At 24.2% G+C, this 13,219-nt stretch overlaps 1 protein-coding gene across 1 annotated transcript; it reads right to left on the reverse strand.

The window, feature by feature from the left end:
• Nucleotides 1-8,369: 8,369 nt before the first annotated feature.
• GO595_002924 (Myb-like DNA-binding domain containing protein) lies at nt 8,370-9,152 on the reverse strand (the record flags this gene model as incomplete). The annotated part of the gene is made up of 1 exon (XM_067915887.1): nt 8,370-9,152. One exon carries the CDS (start codon nt 9,150-9,152, stop codon nt 8,370-8,372), a length of 783 nt encoding a protein of 260 aa, XP_067776725.1.
• Nucleotides 9,153-13,219: the final 4,067 nt, after the last annotated feature.

A 13,219-nucleotide genomic window follows, 5' to 3' on the forward strand; every position in this document is an offset into this window, starting at 1 on the left:
TGAGCCAAGTTGATTTTTACCTTTTAGATTTAAACCACTTAACTAACTTCATGATAAATGATTTTTATTATTACAGAAATAATCTCATATGCGACCAAACTCTTGAGTACTTATCTGACTTTACGTTTTTATCTCTTTCGTTCTCAATTTTTAGTCTTCGACAATACATTATAACAAACCTACTAAAAATAATTAAAGCTATAAGTAGTGTTCCAATAGCTACTACGGTGAGAATTAAATTAGCTTTGCTTGTCATTATTCCAGATGTTTTTGTGAAATTTGATGAATTTTTATCTTGAGAGATTTTACACATTTGTCTGTTTTTATCTTTTACAACTAAATTTGTTCTCTGGAATTTTGTTGATATCTTTGGATTTGATTTTATTTTGAAGAAAAATAAAACCAAAATCAGAATATGAAAAAAGTAAACTGCTCAAAAAAGATCTTTCAGGATGACGATACATATCGTTCATTTGAAATCAAAAAAGTTACATTTCGATGACTGAAGGCACACAAACACTTGAATCAGAAAATGAAGCAAATAATACATCAATTAAAAGCCAATCTATATATATGCAAAAGTTGATTTCTTTAGAACAGGTTATATTTAATCTTACAGAAAAAAACTTTGAAATTTCTGTTGCAAAAACAATGAATTTATATGATAAAGATATTCCTTTCACATTTAATTATTGTATAATTGTTTTAGTATATTCAGCATTTTCATCTCAAAGAGAATCAATTCAAACATATTTCAATTTTTTGCAAGAAATTCAAACACAAGAAGAAGCAATTCTTCACAACAATCCAAAAATTATTGAAATTTTTACTAATTATATATCAGAATTTAATACACAAGAGACATATTATATCATTGAAAAAATGATTGAAAACGAATTAATTAATATAAATATTACCAAAAACTTTAATACCAATTATTTTGCACATTATAAAACTGAAGAAGAAAACAAGAAAAACGATTCTAATTCATTAAATGAAGAATTTACAAATAATTATGAAAAATTATCAAAGAATGATTGGGAACTTCATAAGCAATTAGTTAAAGAAGGAGTTAATCCGAACGAAATATCAAAAATCATTCGAAATGATGATATAGAGAAACTTCAAGAATTATCAACACAAGAAGATTTTGATTATAATCAAACTATTAAACCATCACTTTATGAAAGATATTCATTTATTAACAAAGAAAATGTTACATTAATTGATTTTGCAGCATTTTTTGGAGCAATTCAATGTTTTAAATTTTTATTAATGAATAATGCAAAAGTTGAAAACACAGGTAAATATGCAATCGCAGGTGGAAATCTTGAAATTATATATTTATGTGAACAAAATCATTCGACATTTAACGATGTTTATGAAATAGCAATTAAATTTCATCGAAATGATATCTTTAAATATATTTATGAAAACAAAATCGAAAAACTAGATCAAAACAATCAACAACATTTATTAACATATGTAATTACAAACAAAATTCCATTTAAAAACTTTGGATATTATATTAGTAACACACAAACATTAACTGATATTAAATTCCAAGAACAAATTTATCAATGTATTAACATTGGTAATTATGAAATTCTTTCATTTTTAGAAGAAGAAATCAAATTCGATGAATATATAATTAATGTATCAGCGAAAACAGGTAATTTATATCTTGTCGAATATTTTCTTGATCATAATCAAATTCCGAAAAACATTTTAGTTTTCGCAGTAGAATCAGGAAATATTGAACTTGTTCAATATCTTATTAAACAAGAAGGAATTGATATTAATGCTAAAAATATTAATTTGTTTGTATTAAAATATGTTTTAATGTTTTGATATTTTAGAATAATATTTGGAATTTTATTAAATTATTTAGAACATCTTTAATGATAGCAACTATAAAAGGTTATATAGAAATTGTTCAATTTCTTATAGAACAAGAAGGAATTAACTTTAAACTAAAAGATATTCGTATGTATTATACAAAATTGATATTATAATTTTTGGGTTTAAAAAAGATATTTGGAATTTAATTGTTATATTTGATACCGCACTTTTATTGGCATCTCGAAATGATCAAACTGAAATATTTAAAATACTTCTTATAAAAGAAGAAAACATTAATTATAAAAACATTGTTTATGTTTATTTTATGTTGGCTACAATAAATTGATATTTTAAATATATATTCGGTAATTATTTTCAATATTTAAATCAATATTATATTTTGAAACTGAAAAAAATCACATCGAAATGGTTAAATTACTTCTTGAACAAGAAAAAATTGATATTAATGTTAAAGATGTTTATTTATTTTATTTAATATATATTTCAACAATTTACAATTTAAAAACAATATTTGGAATTTAATTAAGTTATTTAAAACACCACTTATTTTAGCAGTTTCAAGTAAACATTTTGAAATGGTTAAGTTACTTCTTGAACAAAAAGGAATTAACATTAATGCTAAAGATATTTATTCATTATTTATAATATTATTTATAATATATGAAATTCCAAAATAGTATTTGGAAATTATTTAAATTATTTAATACAGCACTTACTTATTCAATTTCAAATGAAAATTTTGAAACATTTAAGTTACTTCTTGAGCAAAAAGATATTGACATTAATGTTAGAGGTATTTATTTGTTTTATTTCATATTTGTTTCAATAGTTTCATATTCCAAAATAATATTTGGAAATTATTCGAATTATTCGAGGCACCTCTATATATAGCATTCAAAAAAAGTTATACCGAAATAATCAATTTACTTCTTCAACAAGAAAGAATTAATGTTAACGTTTCAGACATATATTTATTTTATACGATATTTATTTTAATAATTTGATATTTCAAAATAATATTTGGAAATTATTTAAATTATTTTGGACTGCACTTATGAAAGCATCTTGGAACGGTCATACAGAAATAGTTAAATTACTTCTTGAACAAAAGGGAATTGATATTAATGCTAAAGATATTTATTTGTTTTATTTAAAATTTATTTTAATAATTTTATAATTCAAAATAATATTTGGAAATTATTTAAAATATTTCAAACAGCACTTATGAATGCATCATGTAATAATGATATAGAAGTGGTTAAATTACTTCTTGAACAAGAAGGAATTGATATTAATGCTAAAAATATTTATTTGTTTTATTTAATATTTATTTTAATAATTTTCTATCTCAAATTAATATTTGGAAATTATTTAAATTATTTAAAACAGCACTTATGTGGGCATCGAGATATGGTAATACAGAAATCGTTAAATTATTAAATTCTCAAATCTAAAAATTCTAGAAATGATTTGCTCATAAATTCATTTTCTAAAAAGTTTACACATCTAAAAAATTAATTATCTATCACAATTTGAATTAGATGCAGATCAAAAATTATCTAAATGTATTATTTTTTTGCCGCAAGAAGCAACCACATTTGAAAAACATAAGTGTACATATGGAAACTTCCCCATTCATAATGGGTCAAATTGTTACTCAAAAACTGAAAGAAGAAAAACTTAATAGAATTCCTCACCCATCTAAGCCTATGCGATTTTTGGTTCTTTGGAATGACAAAGGAAAACCTAAAGAGTGTGAAGATAAATTCAGAAGAAGATTCAAAATGAAATTATATGCATGTTCGAAGGTGTCACTTTTGAAGAGCTTCAAATGATGTTTGAAGCATGGATAAAAAGACTTGAATGGGTGATTAATAATCGTAATTAAGAATAAAAGTTAAAGAAAAAAAAATATCTCTTATTGAAATTAGAAATTATTGAAATAAATTTTAAATAAAACATATAAATATTTTTAGCATTAATATCAATTCCTTTTTGCTTTAAAATGTATGTAACAAGTTCAATATTTCCTGAAAATGAAGCAAAAACTAAAATATCTTCTGGAAGTTGATTATTTTTAAGGAAATATTTTACAAGAAAAATATTTCCAATTTTTACTGCCTCATTAATGATATTTTCATTAATTTTCATTCCTTCTTTTTCTAAATATGTAAAAATTTCATAATTAAAATATGAATTGCATTTTTCTCCTAATTTTTTTAATTGATTAATATCTTCAATTTTATTTTCATAAAAATATTTAAAGATCTCATTTTGATGAAACGTAATTGATGTTCATATGCATCTTCAAATGATGAATGATTTTGTTCGCATAAATGAATAATTTCTTCATTTCCACCAGCAATTGCATATTTACCTGTGTTATTAATATTTGCACCATTCATAAGTAAATATTTAAAACATTTTATTGCAGAAAAAAATGCTGCAGAATCAATTAATGTAACATTTTCTTGATTAACAAAATCACATCTTTCATAAAGTGATGGTTCAATTATTTGGTTAAAATCAAAATTTGTTTGTGATGATATTTCTTGAAGTTTTTCTATTTCATCATTTCGAATTATTTTAGCAATTTCTTTTGGATTAACTCCTTCTTCAATTAATTGCTGATGAAGTGCAAAATTATTCTTCGAAAGTTCTTCATAAGCAATATTTTATTGATCAAATAAATATTTATATTCATCTTATTTATCTTGATTAATATGAACAAAAAATGGTTTATGTATATTTTGGATGATTTTTGATTCAAGTAAATTATACTTAATCATGTAATTAAGTAAATGAAATGATTCTTGTGTGTTTCTTTTAAGTAGAAATTGAGAAAATAAATTTATTATTTTTGTGTTGATTTTATTATTTTCTTCACATTTTTCAATTTCTTGTAATAATCTCAAATATATATCAAAATTATTATTGCTAATCAGAAGAGATGTATATATCATTCGGATTATATTGATATCATAAGATATTGGATATTCTATACTGTGTGTATAGAAACTGTATTTCCTTCGTATCGTTCGCCGATGGACTCATTCTGAAGTTTATCAAAAACACAATTTTGGATTTTTTTGAAGCAATCTGAGCTATAAACAGAGATATCACTTGATGATTTGCCATTGGAACCTGAAAAGAAGCAATCTTCAACATGTGGTCTATTCATCCATTAAAAGAAAGTAATTACTGATCCTTCAGAGCCAGATGTATTATTATAAAATTGACAGTGATGATATTATACCAAGACAAATTTTTCAGATCAGTCCCAAGTTGCACCAAATTAGGAGCATAAGTATTTTTGATCATAACAAATTTCATTATTGGCATTGTGAACTCGAAACATACTGTAAGTTTTGGCTTCACAATGAGTTAAGTTTGTATAAGAAATACTTGAAGTGTATGATGTTTCTTTTAGTGATCCTGAAAATATTGCTCCAAATCTTTCAGCAAAACTCCCAGTGATTAAGAGTACTCAAGAGGAAAAGGCTATGAAAACTTGCTATAAAGAGATCCGCCGTAGAGAGATGAACAGTTTTTGAAAATACAATTATGGATTGTTATGTTTGAATCAGAAGCTTTAACTGCTCCTCCATATTCACTTGATACGCATTTGTTAAACACGCAGCTATCAAAGTGAGCACAGACGTTATCATAAACCTGTTGGTTTCTTATCGATTTACATTTCAATCCAGCACTGAATTCTAAAACAGTGCTACTTATAGACTGTGTGCAAAAGGAGATGATTGGTAACAATTTTGGAAATAAAGAGTATTGAATTATATTTTTATAACATTTTTTAAATTTTGCTTTGTCGAAACTAAATAAAATATATGTTTTGATTGTTTTGTTATTTGGAACAGAGGCGATTGAAATGCGTCTGACCTCAGAAACAGAAAACAAATAAATACTAAGGAATTGTTATATGAAAAATAATTATCTTGAATAAATATTTAAAATATATTATGGCTAATGTTTAATCATAAAGAGTTCTCTTTTTCTGTTTCAAAGTATTGGATCAAGATAAAAATGACTTCTAAATTAACAATTGTTGTAACAATTTGTGTGAACACTTAAAATATAAAATTTCTCTGACCATATCCTCACGGAAGCATTTAACACTATAAATATGATTATCTCCGGTTTTATTTCCAATTCTTTGATTGACTTTTTTTGATACAAATGAAACAAACGAAATAAGAAACTATTATTATTTCCCAATTATATGAAGTAATTTCTATATTATTAAGATACGAGTTATTGAAAACAATATCTGTAAAACAATAATTACAAAATAATATTCAATCTTTAATTAGAAATGATTTATTTCGCAAACAGCTTTAAGAGTTTTCTAATGTAAATCTCATTAGAGATTTCATCAATTATTATAAATGCATAAACATAATTCAAATTCTTAAATTCTCAAATTTCTCGCGCAAAACACCACTAACTAAGGAAAAATAAAAAATTAATTCATCCTGTTCAATTCTATTCTTTAACAAAATTATTAATTCATAAAAAAATTTAAGAAATATCATTAACATCACTCAAAGAGCATAAATTTTCTTTTTTTTTGGCGACAGTTTGGTTGGTGGGTACCAACTGGTACAGAAAGAAGTAAAGCATGCTCAAAGTCAGTATTTTCTTAGGCCAATAGGTGTGTCTTTCGTCTTGCGCACGTTTGTGACCGTATTTTATTATGTGCTACTTGATCATTCAACAGCAAAAACAAGTAAAATACTCATGAAATTAATGTAATTATTCTGGTGGATAAAGATACCCCAATAATAGCTCAAAATAATTGATAAAGATCTTGAAATCCAATTATTAATAATGGATCTAATGAGAAACAAAAGCTGAATAGATGAGTCTAGAAACAAGATAGTTAAATGTATATGGCAGCCTATCTACAAACAAATTAATTGTTGCTTGAACTGATTGATCGAAATTTTTTTCGTTGAGATTAAAGACAATTGATTCTAATGATTTCGAAAGTTCCATCAATAAAAAAATGGTTCAAAACTCTGTCAGAAATATTTGTGAGAAAATACAATTGTCAGTACCAAAAAAAAATGTCATACGATAGGCATTGGAACCGATAGCGAGGTACAGAGTATTTTGAACTCTCCTCATTTTTTTCATGGAAAGAATAGTTCCAACTCAACAATTTTCAAAAGATTTCTTCATAACAATAATATGGTAATATGATAATCTATACGTCTGCATATAGTTCAATAAATACCGTTTACAATTAATGGAATCTGGTTCAGCATATGATCCAGAATCACCTAGAATTGATACAAAAAGTAGCACAAGTAATAGCAACGCTCAGTTTTATAAAACAACAGGTCATCACAGAAAATTTGTTAGAATTTGTGATTTGATCGATGTGATATTTGATGTATGGATCTATTTCTAACAAGGAATTTTGTATTAATAAAATAACGAGAAAATTGTAAACAAATTACAATAAAATTGGCTCACCGGTTTACTTTTTTCTTTTACTCAGCAGCATTGCTTTTTCTCACCTTGGTAATTTTTCACATCATTTACTTCGACAAATTCAGTCGTTTCGGGTTCATAACTTAATCCGTCAAGTTCAACAACTTTACGGAACATCTCGACAATGTTCTCACCTGTCTTTGCTGATGTTTCGATATAAAATTTGGCTGATTTTCTTGGCAAAGTCATTAATTTCATCCATATCACATTGATATCCTTCTTCAGGAAGATCTTTTTTATTCCTGACAAGAATAAGTTCCATGTCTTCTGTTCGATTAATGAATAAAATTGAGATAATGCATCAAATGTTGATTTTCTTGTGATTTTTGTTAATTAACAAAGTGATTTTTGCTTGGTTTCATTTCATGTATTTCATGAAATTTTGCTAACTTGGTACAAATAGTTAGCTCCCTAAAATTTTAAGGATAAATAATCTTATGGAAAAGATGATTTTGGAAGGAGCAAAGGTTTCCATACTTCAATATTTAGATATAGTAACAATAAGTCATTTTTACTGATATAATAGTTTTGTACATGAAATGTCAGATCTAATTCACCATGTCCAAGAAGATGTGGAAAAAGAAAATATTTGTTAGCATTATAAAAGTTTAATATTATAATATAGAAATAAAATTAATCACTATATATACATTATGTCAATCGAATTACAACAAATTCATTCTTTCCAAAGCCAATTAATTGAAACAAATTCTCTCATAATATTTCTATTTATACATCATATTATTAAAGTTTTATATACAATTAAAATTGTTACCCAATTTCCTTAAAACATTATAGCAAATCATCATCGAAACAAGTGCTTTGTATTCATTAAAGAAATCGGACAAATGAATTTTCATTTGTTTGAAACCGAATTATCAAATGAACATGATAATTATATTACTTCAAAAATTCTTCTTTATCAAACAATTCACAAGAATTTATCAATAGTGATTTTACTTGTATTTTTCTACACTTAATATTTATATCAACTACCATATAGTTGCATCAAATAATGAATTTGGTTGGAAGAATCCAAAAGAATTTGACAGTGATGGCGTTTGTTCAGTTAGATGAATAGCCACCTCTTGTTGCCCCACATTTTCCTGTTGAGGTGTCATCGAAGTATTATTTTGATTTGATTCTAATCTTTGTTCTTTGCCGATTATCCATTGGTTACCATTTGTACAACTTGATAATTCCTTTTGAAGTTGTTGATACCTATATCTGCATTGAACGTCACTTCTTGTTCCCATTTGATTTGCGACTTTCATCCAGTTTTTCTCGCCGAATATTTTAACATATTGTAACAATATTGAGTCTTCTTCGATTGTCCATGCTAATTTCGATATTTTCGGGTCAAGAACACGTAACCATCGCTGAGAGCATTGTGATCTAAGTCTGCCATTCCCTACAAAAGGCGCAACTTCATTCCAATTATCAGATCCATATAAACAAACCCCCATATAAAGTCTATTATCTTCATTAAAATTCCATGTTCGTGTTTTCTTTCTAACCATATTTTGTTCTTGTTCATCTGGCTTTGGTAAAGGTGGTTGAAATTCTGTGTCTAATATATCTGAAATTCTTGTGAATGGATCTTCTGATCTACATATTGATAAAATAACTTTCTTAGCATGATCACGTGTAATTCTTTTCGTTATCATTTGAAGAAAGGCAGACCTAAGTTCTGATAGTTCTTGTTCCGTATAATTTGTTTGTGAATCAGCTACAAACCCCATTGCTACATCTGTTAAAACATGAGCTCCTCTCATCAAAAAATGAATATTGTATAGGTGTGAAATTTTGTGATGAATTTTAAAGTAAAGCACTTTTAAGTTTTATTTAATAACAGAAAACTTTTACTTATTGAATTTTAATTATTTTAAATCAATTCAATTATTATATTCTATGCATTGCTTTCAATATCTAAATCAACTTGAATTTCCGATTGTATCTTTAAAGGTGATTTAACTAACCAGATTTAAATCATCTCCAAAATGTGTCAAGATGTAACAAATTGTAAGTTGTTTTTGTCATTTAAACATATCTTTTACAACTATAAAATAATTCAACTAAAATAAAAAACTTAAGTGATAAAAAAATATTTTCTTTGTTTTAGTTTTACAATTTTGAATCAAAAGTTTCCAAAAATAAAAATATTTGTATCACATTTAAAACTACTACTTGTACATGTATAGAAAATAATTATACATTTTTTAATAAAACATTTATATATTTTTTTCTTAATTCTTCTAAAATAATTTTATTTTTATAAATTTAATTGAAGATATCATTTCTCTTCAATTAATACTTTTGCGTAAATAAATGATATCATTTTTACCTCCAGATTTCATTTTGATATTCCTAATTATACATTATTTTTGTTTTGAAGTTATAAGAGATTTTAAGTTAGATATAAAAATACACTTTTCAAACAAATAATATCTTTGAACCAAAAAGAAAAATGGGCAATATTATTTTTTAAATATATATATATAAAATGAAAATTTTTATTCAGATTACCAACCCCCTGAGATTCAGATAAAAAATTTGTTCTCATATTTTTCGATTATGAAGACCTAAACAAAAATTTTTGGCAATGTAATTTATTTATGATGTGCTTAGAGCATTGTTGCATAGCAAAATTTTATATAATTCAGAATAAATCTATAATAAAATTTAAGGTTTTGTTTAAATTCAAAAATTATACAATTTTTTAATTTTAAGTGAAATTGATTATCTATCATAAAAAAATTAAAATTAAAATAATTTAGTATTTAACAACGAGCATTAAAAGTTATAAATATTTTTTGGGTGAACAAATTAAAATTATAAATGTGTATTGATTTATTAACAATATTTTTTCGGCGGTGACCGTTTACAAATCATTTGTTTAATCGTTTTTCATTCAATTTACTGGAGTGCAACCTTAAAAAGTGATTCACTTTTTGGATGGAAAACCAAAATTCAAAAATAGAATGGGAGACTCTTTTATCAATTAGTCAAATATTTCATGGTTTAAATAAAGATAATATTATTCAATCATCAAATTTAATAATTAATAAATTCGACGATATTTATCCATTGTCTTTTAATATAATTATTAGCCAAATAGTGTATTCATTATTTGTTTCAAGAATGAATTCTTCTGGTATATATTTAAGTTTATTAAACGAAATAGAAAAATTTGAGGAAAATAAAAATATCAATTCCAAGATTATTGATGTGTTCTTACATTTTCTTCAGAGCAAAAATACACAAAGATCATATTATATTATTGAAGATATGATTGAAAACAATTTAATCGAGCCAAAAATGATTAAAACTATAAATTATCCATTGTTTGCACATTATATATCATATAAAGAAATTGAAAATTCAAGATACTATCATTTTTCTAAAAAAATCATTAATAATTATGACGAACTATCAAAGAATAATTGGGAACTTCATAAGAAGTTAATTAAAGAAGGAGTTAATCAGAATGAAATCTCGAAAATAATTCGAAATGATGAAATAGAAAAACTTCAGGAAATATCATCGCAATCAAATTTTGATTTTAATCAAACAATTAAACCATCACTTTATGAAAGATATTCATTTATTAACAATTGGAATGTTACATTAATTGATTATGCAGCATTTTTTGGATCAATTAAATGTTTTAAATATTTACTTATGAATGGTTCTGACATAGGAAAGACTGGTAAATATGCAATTGCATGTGGAAATGAAGAAATCATTCATTTATGTGAACAAAATCATTCAATTTAAAAAGGCGTATGAAACTGCTATTGAATTCCATAAAAATGATGTCTTTAAATATCTTTATGAAAATAAAATTATACAATTTAATAATTTAGAAGAATTAGGAAAGAAATGTGTTTTATATCATAACTATGAAATTTTATCGTATTTGCTTGATGAAGGAATGAAAATTAATGATGATATCATCAACGAATCAGCAAGAATTGGTAATTTATATCTTGTAAAGCATTTTCTTCATGATCATCAAATTTCAAATAATATTTTAGTTTTTTCTTCGGAATCAGAAAATATCGAACTTGTTAATTTACTCCTTAATTACAAAGGAATAGATATTAATGCTAAAGATATTCGTTCGTTTTATTTGATGTTTTTTTTAATAATTTAAAATCTCATAAAAATATTTGGTAATTATTTAAATTATATGAAACAGCACTTATGTATGCATCTTCAAGAGGTTATGCAAAAATAGTTCAATTGCTTCTTGAACAGGAAGGAATTGATATTAATGCAAAAGATATTTAAATGTTTTATTCAATATTTATTTTAATAATTTGATATTTCAATATAATATTTGAAAATAATTTAAATTATTTCAAACAGCACTTATTTCAGCATCTTATAATGGTCATACAGAAATAGTTAAATTACTTCTTGAACAAGAAGGAATTGATATTAATGTTAAAGATATTTAAATGTTTTATTCAATATTTATGATAATAATTTTTTATTTCAAAATAATATTTGGAAACCATCCAAATTATTTTGGACAGCACTTATGCAGGCATTTAAATACGGCAATATAGAAACAGGTAAAATACTTATTCAAGAAGGAATTGATATTAATACCAAAAATATTTTTTTGTTTTATTTAAAATTTATTTTAATAATTTTATATTTTAAAATAATATTTGGAAATTATTTATATTATATGAAACAGCACTTATGATTGCATCTTATAATGGTCATACAGAAATCGTTAAATTACTTCTTGAACAGGAAGGAATTGATATTAATGCTAAAAATATTTATTTGTTTTATTTAAGATTTATTTTAATAATTTTATAATTCAAAATAATATTTGGAAATTATTTAAATTATTTTATACAGCATTTATGCAAGCATATGAAAAAAGTAATATGGATATATCCAAATTACTTCTTGAACAGAAAGGAATTGATGTAGGTGGTCGAAATATTTATATGTTTTATTAATGATTTGTTTTGATAATATAATATTGCAAAATAACATCTGGAAATTACTTAAAATATTTCAAACAGCTCTTATATTGGCATCTAACAGAAATGATATAGAAACTTTCAAAATCCTTCTTAAACAAGAAGATATTGATATTAATGCTAAAGATATTTATTTGTTCTATTTTATATGTATTTCTCAAAATAATAATTGGAGATTATTTTAGTTACTTAGAACAGCACTTATGTATGCATCTAAAAAAGGCCACATAAAAATAGTGAAATTACTTCTTGAACAAGAAGGAATTGATATTAACGCTAAAGATGTTTATTTGGTTTATTTAATATTTATTTTAATAATTTGGTATTTCAAAATAATAATTGGAGATTATTGAAAATATTTTATTCAGCACTTATTTTAGCATCTGCAAATGGCTATACAGAAATAGTTAAATTCCTTCTTGAGCGCAAGGGAATTGATATTAATATTAAAGATAATCATACTTTTTATTTGAAATTTATATTAACAATTTGATATTTCAAAACAATATTTGGAAATTATTTAAATTATTTTATTCAGCACTTATGGTGGCATCTTGTAATGGTTATATTGAAGTAGTTAAAATTCTACTTGAACATAAAGGAATTGATATTAATGCTAAAAATATCAATTTGTTTTATTTAGTATTTATTTTAATTATTTAATATTTCAAAATAACATTTGAAATTTTTATAAATTATTTGAAACAACACTTATGCTTGTAGCAAAGAAAGGATCTATAGAAATTGTGAAGTTACTTCTTGAACAAAAAGGAATTGATATTAATGCCAAAGATTTTGATTTAATCTTTTTAAAAATTATTTCAATAATTTTTTAT

This window comes from Histomonas meleagridis, assembly GCF_020186115.1.
Source record: "Histomonas meleagridis strain 2922-C6/04-10x chromosome Unknown contig_20, whole genome shotgun sequence".
Lineage (NCBI taxonomy): Eukaryota > Parabasalia > Tritrichomonadida > Dientamoebidae > Histomonas > Histomonas meleagridis.